The sequence below is a fragment of the Cyprinodon variegatus genome, unplaced genomic scaffold (genome assembly GCF_000732505.1).
Source record: "Cyprinodon variegatus isolate N-32 unplaced genomic scaffold, C_variegatus-1.0 Scaffold249, whole genome shotgun sequence".
In the NCBI taxonomy this organism is placed as follows: domain Eukaryota; kingdom Metazoa; phylum Chordata; class Actinopteri; order Cyprinodontiformes; family Cyprinodontidae; genus Cyprinodon; species Cyprinodon variegatus.
This window is the reverse complement of record NW_015150702.1, coordinates 1,016,642-1,036,064: the sequence shown is the minus strand read 5'-3', so window position 1 is coordinate 1,036,064 and position 19,423 is coordinate 1,016,642. Positions and strand designations below refer to the sequence as shown.

Below are 19,423 nucleotides of genomic sequence, written 5' to 3'. Positions count from 1 at the left end.
ATCATTCCCGCTCTCTGTCTACCTGCTTCTTTCAAGAGCACTTATGACAAAATATAAAATAAAATAAAATCAATAATAGTTTCTACACAATTTAAGGCCACCAACTTCAGAGTTAAACTTTCAATGTTTAAAAGGATTTTTTTTTTTTTTTATTGTAGTCAAGCTTTAAATATTGTCCATCCATCCAACTTCCCCTGTTTCATCCATCAGTGTCATGGTGGGTCTAGTGCCAATCTGCATGGGCAAAAAGCAGGGTTCACCCTAGACAGGTCACAAGTACTTTAAATGTTGCTTTGACAATATGAGTGTTTTACTCAACTCTGTTGAAAAAAAGGATATATATTTAAAATATTACATAAGGCACTGAACTCTGCTGTAACCAAATGTAACCCACTGACTTTTTAAAATAAATGGAGAATATCATTTCACAAAAATAAATACCGTAAGCTGATTTACTCACTTGACAGATACATTTACTTACCTTTTAGCTCTCAACAAGTTTTATGCTTATTTACAATCTGAATGCTTACCTTTTGTGATAATCAGGTTTCTATGCGCTGCCAATGCTGGGAGCCACCATGTGCCACAGAATGAGAACAAACCTTATCTTATCTAATTATTTCCATTTTGCTCTTCCAATTCCAGAATACTCATTTAGATAAAGGATAAGGCTCATTTAAATCGGTAACATAAAAAAAAAGTTTATTTGAAAAGGTGAAACATCACATAAATAAGGCATTGCATTACCTCTGTAGGCCGTAGATCTGCATGACTCCCCCCAATTTCTCTTTAATGTGCCTGCAACGCCCTAAACAGCAAGCTTTGCAGTAATTACACGTAACTTAGTTTGGGGTTTGACATTTAAGCCCTGATAATCTAAAGCAACGGATAAAATATTTGAAAGATTTAGTATGATTAATATATAAATGTAACATTTTGAACTAAATGACTGAAATAAACTTCTCAGTGATACTCTAATTTGCAGAAACACCTATAGCGTTAAACACCAGTTTAAACTGACAATATTAGCAGGGAATGTTTATCTGTGATGAACAATCTAATAAAGAATTAAAGAATGAAAAAATGACTATGTATAAAAGTTTTTCTTTATTCTTATTATACAAAGCACAACTGTGGAAAAAAATAAAATAAAATACCTAGAATGTTAACCATCAGCCTGCTTGCAGCCTCTTTTGTCTTCACCTTTGATGCGTTCCTCAGGCTCTGTTTCTGGTTAAAAAAAAAGAAAATTTTTATTGTTACAATAATAATATTAATGGTGATTCCTATACTGTTGGTCCTGATTTATAAATATTTACAATATGCATTGCTTTGATTAAACTGATGCAGGAATTTGAAATATATATATATATATATATAACATAAGATTTTTCAATAAGCAAGCGGTAAAAACATCTTTACTTTTTCAATTTGGCTCCAGATGACTTTGAACCCTTTTTTTGAACTAATTCTTTGGGATTTCCTTCTTTCTGTCCTTTTTGAGCCTTTCCGCTCTTTTTCTTCTTCTTCTTGTCCTGCTGTTGTGCTGTCGGTGGGTCATTTTCTCCTTTTTCCTTTGACGCTTTCTTCTGTCCTTTTTTCTCTGCTTTGGCTTTCTTCTTCATGAGGAAGCGAGGAGTTGTGCAAATGGTGTCTCTCTTAGGAGGTTTCTTCTCTAGTCTTCGCTTTACTTTGCTAAAAGAAAAGCAAAATAGGCTGATGACTAAACTTCAGACAGCAAGGGGCTTCTTGAAAGCATTATATCAGATGTAGCTAGAAGGTTAAAATCCTAAATCTCACCAACCTGTGGATCTTTTTGAAGCCGATCATGTAGTCCGGTACAGGGCACCCAGCTTGTTTAATAACATTAGCAATGCTGTTTAGATGAGACATACATAAACATATTAACAAGAAAGACCAAAGCATATTTTATTCTTAAAGAACAGATTGTCTCACTCATCATTAAAGGTCAAACTAATGGATCTTTTTACCAGATGTTCTCAACCTGTGCAGGATGGCTCAGAGGTCTTTCAGTTTTGCCATATTTTTCCATTTTAGAGGTTGTAAGACCTTTGTTAGGCATTTCCGAAGCTCTGGATAATGTTTTTTAACCAAGTAATTTTTAAAACGTCTCTATAGGTCAATATCTAAGACCGTTGGTTGCATTGGATTTAAATTATGGGTAGTGAGGTAAAGGAGGATAACAACAACCAAGGTATCATATGTTTAATATATTTCTGCAGTTCACAGCTATGCATAAATCTAGTCATACTGAATCCCCCAAAAATAATGCTGCCATTTCTTAACCTTTAACAATCGAAGCCCTGAACCGACTCACAGATGAAATGTTTTAGCTCCTCTGCTTTACATCCCAGCCTCAAATGGCACCTATAGTAAACTAAGAAGGGGATTATCTACACAATATTTGAGTCATGCTTTGCCTCCTGGTTTTAAAACGGCCAGGTTGATTTGTACCTCCGCAGCAATGGTTTGTCGTTTTCCGTAAAGAAAGTGATGGCCTTCCCCCGATGTCCTGCCCTTCCCGTACGACCTGAGGGGTAAAGAGGTAATTAAACAAAGTCTAGATATAAAATATGTATTAAAATAAAATCCTTCAAAGTTTGCACTTTAACAATTCACAAGATCGATCGTGATTATTGGATTATTGCAATCATCAACTCATTTTGCATTCCCAATAATGGTTAGAATGAGTTTACATACTAAAGCATGTTTGCTGAAACAATACCTCACTTAGAACACTAATAAGGTCAAAAACCGTACATTATTTACAGTTTAATATTTACAGTTTGCATATTAATGGATGTAGCAAAAGCTGCAGTTTTTGTAGAGGTCTGCACTCTGGCAAAAAGTTAAAATGACATCAGCGTTCATGAAAACCGCTGTGATTGCCCAGGGGTCCATTTCACAAAGCAGGTTTAACAAACTCTGATTCAAATCCACAACTCTAAATTGATCTAGCCTAAAGATGGGAACTCTGAGTTTTTGGTTTCTACTATACTAGTTTCTAATTATACTAGTAAGATTTATGTTTTTTATATCTAGAAATATTTACACATTTTAAGTGGCCGTTTTGACATTCATCAGCTTGACTGATGTATTTATGATATCTTAAATGCATTTCTTCATAATCAAAATAATACAAATGCTGACCACTAACAATAGGAATATGGAGATCTGAAATTTTTTCATCTATTCCTTATGCGAAGAATGTCATTTTGTTTGAAATGGTCATTTAGACAAAGAAAATTTAGTTTTTTTTCCAGATATCTGGAATACATATTCAGTAAAACTAGTAAATATCAAAACAGCTTGCCAGTTTGTTTTGACCACAATAACATCATGGGTAATTTCTTGAATGGTAGTGAATCAATGTATGTATTTAGGTGAAATCATCGGGCAGCAGATGAAAAGGAAAAATAAAAATTCTGTTCTAGATAGAACCTGTTCATTTCATGGGTTTCTGCATTTTGATTCTGTCTTTTACACATTAAATACTAAATGGCTGTTTGCAGCCGTGCTTCGGAGGTTATCCCTATAAATGGTTATTATTAGCGGCTATCAGTCCCATAGAATGGCATCAGATTGTGCCTGTAGGCTCATTAGGTTGTTATAACTGAATTAATCCTAACCCTAAAGTAATTCATTTTCCCCCTGCAGAATTAATTAATCTATTTATGTGTAATCTGAAAATAATTTCAGTAGTTCTTCATGTACAGTAAAAATAAATAATAAAATGTCTCTCATATTAAACAAACTAAAAACAAATTTCATATCCAGTCAACTTAGTTGTAGAATTCTCTCCCTATAAATATTTTTCTCTTTGAATTAATGCCGAACATTCTTTGATAAGATCCTCGTCAAACGGACATGCAATGTTTGATTTTAAAAGGTAATGTCTGTAACAGACCTAGGGAATGATACATACATTTTTTATGCATAAAACCAAGACAAAAATCGGACTAAATCAGGAAATATAACAATGTGATTGGCTGTAAGGAGAGCGGAGGAAGAGGACTCTTAGAAGTTAATGAAGAAAACCTGCTCCTGACCAGGTTAGCTCTGAGGAGAACGTTACTATGGTGACTGAAACAGAGGTTGATGAAACTCTCTTTGTGAACCGGAAAAGTCATCGTTTCCCATATTTCAGGCTTAGAAAACTTAAAGAGTTTTTAGTAAACCTACTTCCTGAAACGGACCCCTGGTCTGTTTGGAGGCATAATGTCTGCCAAGCTAAGAAAGTTATACCTGTACATATTAAACTTTTCACTCATCAATCAAACAAAATAAACTAATTATTTGATTAGCTAAATACACTTTTGTTACATCACATATTTCCACAATCAACCAGCTTCATGTAGCAGCTCTATTGAAGCTCAAATGGTAAACAGAGTCAAAAAGTCCTTGTTTCCCTTGAAACCCACCGATTCTGTGGATATACTCCACAGCGCTGGTCGGGAAGTCATAGTTCAGCACCAGGTTGACACCTTTGAAGTCGATTCCTCTGGCGAGCAGAGCCGTGCAGATCAGCACCCAGATCTTACCCGAACGAAAGCTGTTCACCACATTGTCCCTCTGAAACACAGGAGCCAGTCGAGGCGCCATTAATCTCACTGGGTTCCTGGACCATTTACCTGATAAAATTACAACCTTTACCAGACTCAATGGATAAAGTCACTGATCAATTGACAAACCAATGGAAATACAAAAGAAATTATTGTACATTTTATAGTGCCACGCATTTTGGTTAATTGTGACGATTATACAAGTTAATGTTTACACCCTGAAAAACACGAAGGATTGATGAATTATTATCTTTTGAAGCTTTCATCTGTTTATTCCAAAGCAAAAAACATCTTTCTAAATATGAGTAAACACCAATCTGGTTGCAGTTTAGCTGTAAAGTGTGACTAATGCCACAGATGACTATTTCTTCATAATAAAGTGAGTTATTTTACAAAAATCAACATTTTCATTTATGAGCTTGTTGTTGCAGCCTTAAAATCTAAAGTCAAAAAAGACTGAAACAGATGTTTAAATTCCGCAAAGCATCACAATCTAATTAATACCTGATGTACGGATAAACAAATGGATGGAGGAAGAGATGGATAAATAGGTATACAGCTGGTAAAATAGATGGACTAAAACAGAATGATGGACGGATGGATGGATGAAGGAAAAATGTTAATATTTTAACAGGTGGTTTTTACCTGCTGCTGCGTGCGTTCGGCGTGGATCACGTCAACATTGATGCCTTCGTACACCAACTCGTGGAAGAGCTCCCGCGCTCGCTCTATGGACTGAACGAACACCAGCATGGGAGGCAGGAAGCCCTGGAGCAAAACAAGGAGAACGTGCTTCATTTGACCAGAAAAAAAAAAAAAAAGGTAAAACTCTATGCTCTTTGTGAGCTTCCTGACTTTTTTGATGAGGTCCCTCATGGCCACGAGCTTCCCGTTCTCTGTCCCGACGAACAGCAGCTCCTGTTCCACCGTCTCCACTGCTGCATTTCTACAGAGAATGTTTTTTATGTTTTAAAAATTAAACAAAAATAAACACAGATGTATTCAGTCTGGCTGGGAGAGACTAACCTGTGTCCGATGTTTACAGAAACCAGGTTGTCAAGGTTCAGACGGCACCACTGTTCCACCTCTTGCGTACAAGTAGCGCTAAAAAAAGCCCTGCGCACCTTAGCGTTGGAACATGCAAGGAAAATGGTCGCCAGCTGCTCCCTGAAGCCCGTCTTTCCGTCCTCGAAAAGCTTATCAGACTCGTCAACAACCAGCCACTCCACACTGAGGGACGAAAGGCACGTTTGGAGCGAGGCCAGACATGAAATGAGTGAAAACAGAAGCCAGGAAAGTCAGGTTACCTGCTCAGGTTGATTCCTGGAGGATCCTGATTGAGAAGGTAGATCAGTCTGTTTGGAGTACTGACGAGTATATCTGCACAGAAAGAACACAAAAATAAGAATTATAAAGTGAAAAAACAAACAAACCGAAAAACCAAATAGAAAAGATTTGGATTATTTTTAAAGAAAAAAAATTAGCAACAACTCACCATACTTTTTATTGGACTGCGGACCGTATTTCTTAGCTGCCAGAGAAGCTTTATCAATGATATGAACTCTGAAGCCGACGCCCTCCGACAGGCGCAGCAGCTCCCTGTAGGTCTGAACACAACAAATCTGAGTGTCTGCATGCAAACAAACTCAGTGCATATGACAGCTATAAACTGGCACAAATTGTGTAACAAAGCCTAACCCGGTTATTTTTTTTTTTACCACTTCAATTTTTTTTTGAGTTGCGGTTTTTTTTCTTTCTTTTTTTCCCTTTTTTGTTCGGATAAAAATCAAGATTAGTTTCAGAAGACAGATTTCCAAGCTATCAGCATAGAGTTGTGTGTGTTCACCTGGCTGGCCAGTTCTCTGGTTGGAGAGATAATCAGAGCTCTGAAGCCCAAGTTTGCTGGCTGCTGCAGGTGAGCGAGCAGAGGAAGAGAGAAGGCCAAAGTCTTTCCAGATCCTGTAGGAGCACAGGCTAACAACTCCCGACCCTAAAAGAGAAAACCATTAAAATTATTTCAGTTGAAATCAGAGCTCTGTGCTTTGCTTGGGTACTCGCAAAAGCTTTTTAACCCACATGCATCATGAGGGGTATGGCCTGCATCTGTATCGGTGTTGGCGTGTTTAGTCCTGCTTCCTTGAGGTTTTGGATGACGCGCGGGTTGATATGATACTCAGACTGAAGCTCCTCAAATGAGCAAACTGGGTCAGGCACATCACTGCCATGGACATTTATACGGTGCTGTGCGCGGATACGATTCACCTGGAGTCACAACAAGAATAAAAGCTTTAAGGAGGAAGAGTTCTTTGAGTGGACATTCAATTTATACAAAAGCTGACAAATAATCTATTTGAGTGTTTTGGTTAAAGGAGACCTTCTCCTGATGAAGATGCTTCAGCCTCTTAAGCGAAGATTTCTCTTCCCCATCTTTCTGTAGGTTTTGGATCTTTCTGTCCAGGGAGGAAGTCCAGGTGATGCCACCTTTCTGGGTCTCATTCAGCGGCCTTTTATAACCTGGCATTAAAGGCACACACACAAAAAAATTCTTTATGCAGTTTCCTCTTGATGCAATGAAGTGGATCTCATTGATGAACTTTAAAACATACATCTAAAGAAGACCAGCTGCTGCAAAGGTCAAACTTTGCAGCAGACACCAGATTTTGTATTTGTTACACCCAAGATGCATGTATTACATTAAAAGGGGGGAAAATATCCCCATCTACAACTCAAAAACAAAAAAGTAATGTGGCAAAGCATGAACAAGCTTTATAAAAACTTTCACAAAACTCTAAATTGGAATTTTTTCCATTTATTTTCTTTTTTATATTAGTACTAAGCTCTTCTGAAATACAAGAAACCAGCATATATGATTGTTTTCGCGTCATAGTTACCCAGATTCAGGGGGAAAGAAACACTAACACTAGATCCATCTTACCTTTCTCATCCACCTGATTGATTTTAGTTTTCTTGTTTTTCTGCTTTACGTCTTTTTCTTGCACTTTGTGCTTTCTTTTGCCACCCTCCTCTGAGTTTTCACTGTCACTGCTCTCACAGTCTTTCTTCTCCTCTTCATTCTCTCCTTGGCTCCAGCTCTGGACTCCATTAGCCGCCCCTGGGCCGAAGTAGTTGATCCCAGAAAGGGAATCCAGCGATAGTTCCCCACCCTGAGATCTGGCCACCTAGTTTGAGTAAAAAAGACATATTAGGATAAGCTTTTCAGTTGCTATACATGATTTCAACAATTATACCACATTTAACTATCAAATAGGAATAAATAAATAAAAAGTGTGAGAAGCCACTGATACTGCTGCTAGCCAAAATGGGCAGTAGCTATAATTGTTAGCCGCGACTTCCCGGTTATGATCAATAATTGATACCAACCTTAAACCGAGCAGCGTCTTGGCCAAATCTCTTTAAGTCAAATTTAGCTCCGGCCCCGAGTTTCTTAAACAGTTCAAAAGCGTCCATTGCTGCGGCAGCAGCGTGGTTTGTAGGATTCACGTAGTGATTATCAACATCCGGGTCACGTCCAACCTCTGCTTCCTCTGCTGCCCCCTGGTGGCCATTACTTCTTGTGGGGACATATTTTATGTCAGCAGGGCTTGCTGTCTCTCTTTTATGTACTGTGTCAGGTGATGGAGAACTACATTTTATCCAGCTCCTTATTTAATGATTTTATTTTATTTCACTTAATAGTGATTTTTAACTGACTCTTGTTTTTTTTAGATATATACATTTATATCTATACATAAATATCTATGTGTGTGTATATATATATATATATATATACATACATACATATATACACACACGCATATACATACTTAGACGTAACTTTGTACTCTACCCGTCTAATTTTATACACATTCACCCTCTCTATAGTCTATAAATTCTATGAAATTATTTAGATTTCTTTTAAAATCAAATAACTATTTGCATATGTCTACTCCCCAAATTCTTCCTCAAAATATCTACTAAATTAATAATTACTCTTTTCCTTAATACATTCAAACCCTCTCCTCATATATCTTCTCTCACTTTCATATTTATGACATTCCAGTATAACATGTTCTATTGTTTCATCTTTTCCACAGTAATCACATTTGCCAGTAGTATGCTTTTGAATTTTGAAAACTGTATAATTAAGTCCTGTATGCCCAAATCTTAACCTTGTTATCACTATCACCTCCTTTCTATTTATTCTTTTTCCTAATATGTTCTGAGTTTTATAAAACCCTCTNAAAAAAAAAAAAAAAAACGCAATGTCATTAACACTTTCATATACTAGGACATGGTTATTAGAAGACTGATCCCGAATCCACTACTCATTCAGTCCCAAAGCCTTCAGTGACCAGGAGCATCTCTGAAAAAGGATTGTGAACAGACCAGATTCCCACCAGTGCAGAGCTTGCTAACAAATAGCAACAGGGATGTGTGAAGGTTTCTGCAGAGGGAGGCAGCAACTTTTGGTCATGGCCTAGTAAAAAAAGAAATTTGTACCCCTGAAGAAAACATCCAAATCTTTTTTTCTTTTTTTTTTGCTGCAATATAAAGTGCAATGCAAGGACTTATCCTATAAAGTCCTGTTTTCACATGTTGCATTAGTTTGTTGCAAACAGCTCAAAACTTAAATTGATATTCTGTAAGAAGAACCAGAATTAGACAGCATAAAATCTGTTTGGGAAATCTGGAAATCTGATTGGCCGGTCAAAAACACTTCAATGCTGCCATGAGGCCGGAGTCACATCAGCAAGGAAGCTGCTTCACTTACAATCTTCCCCTAAACTGTCCTAATCAAATTATTCTCTAAAAGCAAGTTTGCTCAAAGAACAAGAGACATTAAGAGATGGCCAATATTATTTTCACCATTATAGGCTCTGTGTATAAAGGAAAAATAGAGAAGCATTTGGCTCAGGAATAAAAACATTTAAACTATAGTTTAAAGCAAAGGAACATCCAGATCTTAATCCAATAGTTAACCCATAGTTAACCCAAACAGGTTATGAAAGTCTTAAACTAATAGATGGGTAATAAAGACTTACTGTGCATAAACTGGATACACTTTACATTAAAACTAATTTTATGCTACATTACAAACATCTGACAAAAGCACACCAACATTATAGCATCAAAGTCTAAGCAAAAAAAATATTGTCTTCAAATTTTAGCCTCAATTACAAACCAGAACAGAATAAAACGGGTAATATTTAACCCATCAGAACGACGCATTCTGTGTAATGTTTGATCAATTCTGTCAATTATTGTAGACTCTTGATTTTCTTATTCAAATTGCATTGTATTCTACTTTAAATACTAAAATTGTGAGCAGCAACATGAAGTGATGGGCGGTATAACAAATTGTATGGATCAAGGTTTTGCATATCTGGCCTTTACCATTTTTAAAAGGCTTTAAATTCAGCCTCAGGTGCACAAAACACTCAGGTTATTGCACATTGCGATTAAATACACCCTGGCTGTTTCTATGTGATTTAAGAGGCACAGCAGGAAGCTGGTGCTGCAGATCAAATGTAGAGATCAGCCAGTTATCAGCAGTGCATAAAGAAAACAGGAGTTATGACAGTTTACCGTTCAATTACTCTTTATAATTAAATATTTTGTATGTCCATCTAATGTCACCAGACCCAATACTGGTCTAATGATGATGACATGGTTTGTTGCAAGTAAATTTGTCAGTTATATTGAATAACTGCAATTAATCACATTGATGTCCAGATTTGATTTAGATTTACAAACTAATTACAGGTTTTCTTAAAATATAGTTTACCTTAACATAACTAATATATTGCCTAAAGCATTGGGTGGACAAATACACTTTGTTTATGTAAATTAATGTTTATTATTATAGGAGCAATAACAAAGATGACAATTATAAGAAATAATTTACAGAAAAATCTATAAAGGTATTCTCATGTATTTACTTCCACATAAGAGTTTTCCTCAGTGATGGGGAAAAGTTAAGACAACAGATTTTGTATGGCATTAAAATTAGGAAAACAAATATAGTACAATGGAAATGCAACAATAGGGAGTGTAAAATGGAACCAGGACTCATCCGATAAAGTGCTGTTATAATTTTTTTGGGGCTTTTTTAACGTTTTATTTTATGCAAAACTACAGAAACTACAGGTATGACTTTAGAGAGACATGATCAAGGTTTGGTTTTCCTGAGGAAGATTCATTAGGATCTTTTCAAAATTAAAAAACCTCAAAGTCTGCTTAACCTATGCATGCTTCTTTTTTTTTTTACATTAACAAACTTAAGCTGTTCAGAGGAAAACATATTTGAATGACAGATGTAACAGGCTGAACATAAGATCATTTCTCACATCTTTGTTGCTTCTGAATTCGTAATTTTTTGGTTTTTCATTTGTTCAAGGAAGTTGATTCAGTGGCAAATAACACACGGTTTCTGTCTAAAAGGTTAACTAGTCCAAGGATTGCAGTATTTCCCCCTTTCAGCCACTGCTGAAGGGCGAGCAAAGCTGGTCTGAGTGTCAAAGACAAGAGGTTGACAGGAGATGACAGAGTGGATCATGACGTTTTAACTAATCTATAGAGCAGGCAAGGTCCATAATGTACGAAAGCATGTATGCATAGAAAAAAAACAATGTCATAAAAATAAAAAAACCTGCGTCATTGAACATTTATGTTAACTTTTTTTTTTACCTGCAAGATTTGATCAGCTTTCAGTAACATATCATCCTTGTGTCTCTAATCTCTATTGATGCCTTTTTTCATCACACATGTGAGTCAAAGAGGAACATATATTACTTTTTCTAACCCTAGCTCAAACCTTTAATTCCTAAATATTTTAAAGTCAATGAAACAAAAGTTTAAGAATTTGAGCCCTTATAGAAACCTTATTGTGACGTAAACTATGATCACCTTTTTGATGCTGAGATATTGCTTCCATACAGTTTAAAATATTTTCAAAGTTGTTATCGTAAATCGACTGAACATTCAGTGTTTTTTGAAAAGAAAGGGAAATCTGTTTTAAAATTTCCCGGCATCAAGTCTAGTTCAACTCGGGATTTTATTTAAAAAAAGAAATGAAACCATTCACATTTTTCTTCCCATTTCACAATAAATTTAAATATGTGGAAGTCAAGGATGTTAAAGCTGAAGGGGTGTGAATACCTGTGCAAGGCATTGTGTCTTTTCATTAGGGAAAGGGATTTTTAAAGAATCAGAGTAAAACATAGATCAGTGCATGGTTACAACTGACACATCATCCCAAGACTGCAGAAAAAATTCATCACAGTCTACTAACACCATCAACACCTCCAATTATAAATAATAGAGTTGGGCCTGTTTTTTTCAGTGCTTAATCCTGTTTCTCTGCTAGATATAGAAATATATAAATTCAGCTTTTATTGTGACTAACTGTGTGCTCTTTGGCATGAAAACTGGCTCAGAGTTCACCTGCCTGTTACCTTCCCAGAGCGAGCCACCCATTAAGCTAGTTAGTCGTTACCTTTTCAAACATAGAATTTATTTATAGATCAGCGCTTCTGTGTTCCTCTTGTATATCTGCTCCTGTCTCATTGAAGCCAATGACTTGATGCAGTCAGCTAGTTTTCCTTTAAGTAGAACTAATCAGTCTGCATGATGCGACTGAAGCGTCTCTAAGCTAAGATGACTAAGATGGCTAAGATGTTGTGAATTGGCGCAATATAAATAAACAGAACTGAAATGGTAGGTTACTGTATTGAAGAAAAGCCGTGTTTCCTCCCAAGGAACTGAATGGTTTGTCCAGTAGTCTTCTAAACAAACAGTTAGTTTTAGGGACCCTTCTTTAATACATAGCTTGTAACTTTAGAGTTCATCAACTTTAAAAACTGGCATCAAGCAATTAAAGCCAGATTAATGAACCGCTTTATTTCTATGATCAGAAGCTGACAGTTTCTACTTTATGATATGAACATTTTAATCTGTATTTTCCCAAGGCAGATCGTTTATTTTGCCACTCTGTCTCACCTCCTGTCTGATTTCTGAGATTCCTGTCAAAATGCTGCACAGGGTTGGACAGCCTGAGGCACAGCGATGGCGAGTCCTGAGAAATCTGTGTGCATCGTTAACGTTAACATGTTCTAAAAGCTACAGACATGATCCTCTTAGTCAAAGTCAATGTAGTGTGGACCAACCAGATGGACGTCAGTATTATAACATGTGGTTCATGACTGATCTGCTCTTCCTTTCCTTTTTAATCCAGTTTGTCTGACTTGCAGTGAAATCAGATTATAAAAGCACATTTCTAAATTTCCTCACATATCCTTAACAGATCCTCCAGGAAACGAACCACGGCCTCCTTCTCCTCCGCCCCTCCCTCCTCTTCTGCCTTCAGGCTCTTCAGCCTGACGACCGTCTGCTGGAGTTGAACCCTTCTCTGCTGAGGGCCGTTATTTTCCTCCCCAGAGTTCCTCTCTTCTCCAGCTTCATCTGTTTTTCCTTCTTCTTCCTCCACTGTAAGATACTTGATTAAATGCTCTCTAACACCCCTGCCCTCCTCCCCAGCCAACGCCGCGCTGAGTCCAGGCATGTCCTGCAGCTCGCTGAGACTGAGCAGATGCAGCAGGGCCCCTGACAGCGTGTGTCGGAGGCAGGCGCTGTAGCGGTACTCCAGGAAGTTGACGGCATCTTCGCTGTTTTCGAGGGCCGTGGCCAGAGAGCGCCAGACGCAGCTGAAGCGCTTCGTGTCCCCATAGCAGCTCCGCTGCGCTGGGACTGCGAGAGCAGCAGCTGATTTGATGCGGACTTTGAAGTTTTTGCAGGAGGTGACCACGTGGCAGAGGGCAGAGAAGGCATCCTCAGACCACGGCGCTGTCTCTGTCAGGAAGACACACAAGTCCAACAACTAAAAAGAAGGAAATTCAGCACCGAACTACATTCATCCTGAAACATCTAAATGATTATGATTAACTTCACTTTAAACTCTAGAATGTAATGATAGTTATAAGAATATTTACCGAGCGGCAGGGCGGAATTTCTGAACGCATTTCCCAGTGCATAACAGGCGTTCCACCTGACTTTCATCGTAGCTTCTGATTGGACGGTTTTCACCAAAGCTCGAACTGCATCTTCCAAAGGACGCTGGAAAACAGACCGAGTCATCTGACCCTGACGCAGGAAGTGAAGCAGGTTTCCAAGTGCTCGCACTGCATTGCACTTCACCTGGAAGAAATGAGAAAAGGCAGACCAGGCGATGTTTAAAAAGCTAAATCTGGGGAGTTAATGTGCTCCTCTCTGGCATTAAAGACTTCCTTACCTTGTCTCTGTCTGCAGCTGCTCGATTTGCTGCCTGCAGCATCTTCAGCAGAAGCATGTCGGACAGTTCTTCCTGGAAATCTCCACCTAAATTCTCCCTAAAGACAGAGACCAGATACCAATGATGTATCCAATGGAGGTTAAACTTACACAGACTTAAACCTGTTACTAATTGTCACTGTTAATAAGTTCAACGTTTTCTACCAGTCTTTACACATGATGTGACCCTTAAAACAGAAAAAAAAACATATTGACCACTGTATTATAGATACATGGTAGTTAAATTAAGCTGGTTTGAGTCACTGATCAGAGTTTTAATCCCAGTCCACAAACAATTAGTCCAGCTGAGATCACACGTTTCTAAAAGCTACATATTTTCCTTTTTTTATTCTGTTTTTGGGACAATCATCCTGTTTAAACATCCAAAAATTTCAGTTTTCATTTAAGAGGATGATAGAATTCCACAGCACCATGCTGCCAACACTATGCTCTACTGCCATACCAATTTAAGCTTAGCTTAAAGCCTCATTGTGGAATCCTCCAAACATATTACTTGTCTCTATGGCAAAAACCACCATTATTTTCTTAATGCACTGGAACAAAAGAAAAAAATATTCCTGAGTGCTTCTGACTCCATGTTGACAGACTTTCACTCTTGAAACGACCAACTTAGGAGACGCAATTTCAGTGAATGTTCATCTTTTGTAATGAACAAGGACCCTGGTGTCCCAGAAGTTTGTGGTTCCTCTCCTATTAAAGCCTGGTGGTGTTTTATTCATCTGAGGTGTAACATCAGGGCCGCGCAACAAACGCTGCAACTAATGATCATTTTGAAAATCAATAACTTTTTTTAATCGATTAATCGATTCATTGGCCAAAGGTTCTTTAAAGAAGATTTTTTTAAATGAAATTAAATCAGGTGAAACTAAAACTTTATGAGTTCTGTTTAGAGCAGAACTGACACATTTTTTTTTATCTTAAATGCAAAATGTTTATATAATTTTTCTTACAGTTTTGATACAATTACTGCTCTAAATTGGTTGCTCTGTCAGCTAAAGGCATATTTTACTGTCTCTATGCTCCAGTTAACGATTGATTGCTAAATTAGTTAATTATTATTTTTATATCAATTAATCAGGATTAATCTGATTAATTTTTCAGCCCTACATGCAACCCAATAAGCACTAAGGGTGGGCACTTCTTGCATCGTTTATCATTATCAGTTTCTAGTCATAGTAAGAACTTTAATTTATCGTCTAAATGCGTAATTAGAACGAATGATGATTAAAAGCTCCAGAAACAAATTCTCTTATTTTCTGTATTTTTTTTATGCAGTGGAACATTTAAAAACTGAAAGAATATGATTATATGCAGTTACTACAAGATGTTTAGTGGAATAAATAATTTTTTATTTAACTGGTGTCCCGAGGAAAACGAATTTGAGTATTAATTGTGATTGTGGGGCTATGATTGCTGTGGTAAGCAGTGAAATCCATACACTTACCTAAGAAACACTGCAAAAAAGTACTTCACTTTTATCGTCATCGCAATAATATTATCCAACCTCCTGATAACATTTTAAGAGCATATCACCCAGCCCTACTAAGCAGGTACAGGAAATGGCTGGATGGAAGGGGGCAGTCTTAGTCGCATAGGTTGAAAATCATGCAGTTTGTTATATTTGCAGTACAATGATCCTAAACATGCATCAAATCTGGTTTTCTTCAAGCAAAGCAAATTAATATCCATTTTTGCAAACAACTCTTTTTATATAAAAAAAACTTTCAGACTATGATTAACAATCAATGTGTAAATAAATGAGTTTTAGGGCTGACATGAATAATGGGGATTCATGTATTATGGAAATAATTGTTAATTTGGTAACTGTATCGTTAACTAGAGACTAAAGAATGTGAAACGCAGTACTTGCTGAAAGAAAATAACTCAGCTAAGCCAAAACTGTATAAAAAATAAAATCATTTTCCAGTTAGGAAGGAATGTCTTTGTCTATAAATATGCCCTTTAAAGAACGTTAAGTTTTAGCTTCATCTTGTTCGAACTCTGTAAAATTAACAGTAAAATAAAATCTGCTATTACAGACTTTTTGCCCCCTGATATTTAATGTGTTAACTGGAACAGAGACAGAGGGACAGAAATATGATGGAAGAACAGTGGCTGAAATTAGCTTTGGTTTTCAGAATTTTTAACAAAGCAATTAACATCGGAGACCAAGTGCAGATTCTTTAAAGAGAACATTGAAAACTTTGTTATCCTTTTGTCTGATAATGACATAACAAAAATGGTTCTTTATTTAGTGTTTTTCCGATAGGATCCCGTTTTGGATTTTGATAATGCATTTAGAACGTGAGCTAAAGCTAAAAATACAAATAGACACGATGTTGAAATCAACATGTAGTGAAGCAAACTACAGATGAAAACATCTTAATTTGAATGAAATCAATGGGAAAAAAATGCTGCTTTTATTGGACTTTTCAATTTTAGAGAATAGAAGGAGCGTAAAAACATTTTTCAAAAAGGCTGTTTTCTTTTTCTAAACTGGAAAATGGTAAAAGAAAACTTCAGGCTTTCTGAAGACTGCACAGGGATCCAAACTCTCGCCTCTTTTAACTCGAGCTGTCTTACATGTTGATGATAAGGGTGTCTGTGAGGTTTCCCAAAGACCAGGCAGCCTTTGCACGGACGTTTGTAAATCGGTCATCGAGGGCAGCCAGGATGATGTTCGCAGTATCTGCCACAAACATCACATCCTGAGAGGAGAACTTGATGAGAGGAAATCTGGAGATGCTCTAAAAATCAAAGATTATGATCATCACTTTACTCACCTCTCTTAAACAAGGGAACAGGATGTAAACTCCCAAAGCCCTGACAGCTGCCGTCTTCACCAGATAGTTCTCAACGTAAGTCAGGCCCAGCAGCACAGTGATGCACATCAGCTGAGTTTTATCCTTTAAGCATCATCAATAACAACCACATGAATATCAATTTTAGCTTAATAAATTAGAAGTTAAAGAAAAAAAAAACTGACAGGAAGCTGAGCAAAGGCCTGTGGCAGGATGGAGGCGAGCGTGTCGCAGGCGCTCGCCTGTAGCGTGGGATGTTGTTCGTTTTGCAGCGCCGCGTTCAGTGGCCCGCTCAGCACATCCGACCAGAACGCCACCACCTGCAACCAGGAGCAAGCGCTGAATTAGGTCACTGTGCAGAGGTCTGAGAATAGAGGGCTCAACTGTTTGTTAAATTCAAAAAAGATTATTTTATAAAATCATGCCTACAACCACCTGGAAAAGCTTTAGTGATTTAACCACCTAAACAGGAGCCATCCAAGCTAAAAGTCAAAGTCCTATATTCAGTTTCACACAATCAGCAAACATGTTGAAACATGTCTAAGGCTACGTTCACACTGCAGGCCTTGATGCTCAATTCTGATTTTTTTGGGGGAAAAACGGCGTTGCTGTTCATATTTCCAAATAAATGCGACTTGTATGTGATTCTCCTGTGTGAACTGCAGTCATAAAACGCAAGTGTCCCGCATGCGCAGTAGAGGACGCAATGACGTCACAGGCCAGCGTGCTCCATGGATGATAGTGCCGACGCGCATCTAGCGGTCTTTTCCAACCATAAAAACTCAATCTTTTCAATATGTTTAAACATAAATACAGCTCTCCACATCATTATCCGCCATGGTTGTTGTTTTTCTTGCCGCTTCTGCATAGCAAGACACAGAATAGTGACCTTTGTCGGGTATTAATGGTGTTCAGGTTGGATTAATCCGGCCTGGCCGTTCACACACAGGTTGCATTTGAAAAGATCGGATTCGTATCGGATTCAGGACCACATAACCAAGTGGCCTGGGTCGCATTGGAAAAAATCGGATATGTGTTGTTCAGACTGCCATGAAAAGATCAGATCCAGGTCGCATATGGCCAAAAAAAAAAAAAAGATTTGGGTCACTTCAGGCTGCAGTGCGAACGTAGCCTAAGATTCTTTCCAAGTTGGACAGAAATCACTGTTTGGGTCCACATAATCTCCCCATAGCCTTACATGGTGGTGGCAGACTCATTATGTGAGACAGAGACAGCAGAGCCTGAGCTGTTGATAGATGGATGAATGCTGCTAAATGCAGAGCGATAATGACCCGAGACTGGAGCAAAGGTTCTCACTTGATTTACAGGAATCCTGGAGCTTTCAGGAACGTTATTCTCAGCTCTGTACTGCTGGATTATTCCTGCACCAAACTCCTCTAGCAGCTACAAAAAACAACAAAAAAAAAACAATGCTTTATCTATTTTCTAAACAATGCATGTTAAAGTGAAGTTTATAAATGCTTCCTCCGCATGGAAAGTGTTACCTTTGCACTATGTAGCTGGATGGAGGGGTCCATCTCCCCGAGGCACCGAGTGCTCAGCTGCCCAATCTCATTCAGACTTGACTGAGCAAGAGGGAAATAACCTCGTACCAGGTGGGACAAGACCTGAGGACGCATTCAGAGTAAAATTAATAAGCATGAACCTGTAAGTGTTTGGAGCAGTTTCCGTTTTCCTTACCTGTAGAGCTTCTAGACGGACCTGAGAGGGCTCTAAAGCAGGGCCCCCTCCAGCTCCCTCACTGTCTGATTGCTCCTCTCTGGGGTGAGTCACCAGAGATACGCACAGCTTCAGCAGCCATGGTGACGAGTTCTCCTCCTCCTTTGGTGTTTGAGGGTGGGGGGAGTGAGTGCGAGAGGATGCTGCCGGCGTACGAGCAGGAGAGGAAGCTCCGTTCCTGTTTCTCCAGCTCAGAGCAGGTTCCTGTGGAGTGACAATACCGGAGGAACTGCCGCTGCTGAGACTTTCTGGTTGCTGGAGGAGAAGCTGTACTTCAGGGAGGGGGGCCTGAGCCGTTACTATGGCACCGTACAGTCTCAACACAGCCCCACGCACCGTCACATCTGAGGACACAGCATTACTGCAATCAGATGAATTTTAAGAAGCAAAAGAGTTCATTCCAGGGCAGAGAGCGGTTACAGACCTCTGTGGCGCACATAAGGACGGATCTGCTTCCAGAGCAGGCTCAGCAGACCAGGTCTGAGGCGATGATAGGGAGCGTTGGCTACCAGGAACGCCAGGCACTGTCAGACAGGAGGAGATCACAATTTCTGTCACATTACCGTATTTTCGCAACTATAAGGCGCATATAAACGTCTTTTTTTCCCTCAAAATGTGCGGCGCGCCTTATAGTGTTATCCTACCCATAAAAGGAAGAAGTCTTAAAAGAGGAAGTCTGAATTAAAAATACTTACAACTTACAAACATACAAAGCAGCAACATGAACTGCTAATTAAACTTCTCTTTTTTATTTTCAGTTACAGTAAATATATGAATATTTTATTCTAGAGAATGTTCAGCTTTTTGGTCATTTGACATTGCCGTGAGAATAAATTAAAGGCAAACTGAAGACGAATAGGGAAAGGTCGTGATAAAGTCTCTGAACAGCACATTAATGCCACCTTCTGAATTTTTTGTCATGTTAAATTGCAGCACATCTGTTCTAATAAGATC

At 38.2% G+C, this 19,423-nt stretch overlaps 2 protein-coding genes across 2 annotated transcripts in view; both read right to left on the bottom strand.

Moving 5' to 3' along the window:
• Nucleotides 1–677: 677 nt before the first annotated feature.
• Nucleotides 678–8,105, bottom strand: ddx52 (DEAD-box helicase 52). Its single transcript, XM_015382110.1, has 15 exons — nucleotides 7,965–8,105; nucleotides 7,519–7,762; nucleotides 6,958–7,097; nucleotides 6,660–6,845; nucleotides 6,430–6,573; nucleotides 6,079–6,190; nucleotides 5,891–5,963; nucleotides 5,610–5,813; nucleotides 5,439–5,529; nucleotides 5,229–5,351; nucleotides 4,443–4,593; nucleotides 2,476–2,551; nucleotides 1,805–1,876; nucleotides 1,423–1,695; nucleotides 678–1,230 (listed from the first exon to the last, which is right to left on the bottom strand). Exons 1-15 carry the CDS (start codon nucleotides 8,049–8,051, stop codon nucleotides 1,218–1,220), a joined length of 1,989 nt encoding a protein of 662 aa, XP_015237596.1. The 5' UTR covers nucleotides 8,052–8,105; the 3' UTR covers nucleotides 678–1,217.
• Nucleotides 8,106–12,263: 4,158 nt separating this feature from the next.
• heatr6 (HEAT repeat containing 6) overlaps nucleotides 12,264–19,423 on the bottom strand; it is a 14,415-nt gene continuing 7,255 nt past the window's right edge. The window contains exons 11-20 of the mRNA XM_015382116.1: nucleotides 18,894–18,993; nucleotides 18,431–18,813; nucleotides 18,235–18,357; nucleotides 18,047–18,133; nucleotides 16,915–17,049; nucleotides 16,712–16,834; nucleotides 16,512–16,636; nucleotides 13,870–13,966; nucleotides 13,571–13,775; nucleotides 12,264–13,430 (exon numbers count right to left, since the gene is read on the bottom strand). Coding sequence (XP_015237602.1) covers nucleotides 12,859–13,430; nucleotides 13,571–13,775; nucleotides 13,870–13,966; nucleotides 16,512–16,636; nucleotides 16,712–16,834; nucleotides 16,915–17,049; nucleotides 18,047–18,133; nucleotides 18,235–18,357; nucleotides 18,431–18,813; nucleotides 18,894–18,993 — 1,950 coding nt within the window. The 3' untranslated portion in view covers nucleotides 12,264–12,858. The remainder of the gene's footprint in view (nucleotides 13,431–13,570; nucleotides 13,776–13,869; nucleotides 13,967–16,511; nucleotides 16,637–16,711; nucleotides 16,835–16,914; nucleotides 17,050–18,046; nucleotides 18,134–18,234; nucleotides 18,358–18,430; nucleotides 18,814–18,893; nucleotides 18,994–19,423) is intronic.

Coding starts and splice junctions, on each gene's coding strand:
- ddx52 (XM_015382110.1), bottom strand. CDS start 8,051: ATGGACGCTTTTGAACTGTTTAAGAAACTCGGGGCCGGAGCTAAATTT. Junction 6,846..6,957: donor AGCATCTTCATCAGGAGAAG/GTCTCCTTTAAC, acceptor TTGTGACTCCAG/GTGAATCGTATCCGCGCACA. Junction 5,964..6,078: donor GCAGTCCAATAAAAAGTATG/GTGAGTTGTTGC, acceptor CTTTCTGTGCAG/ATATACTCGTCAGTACTCCA.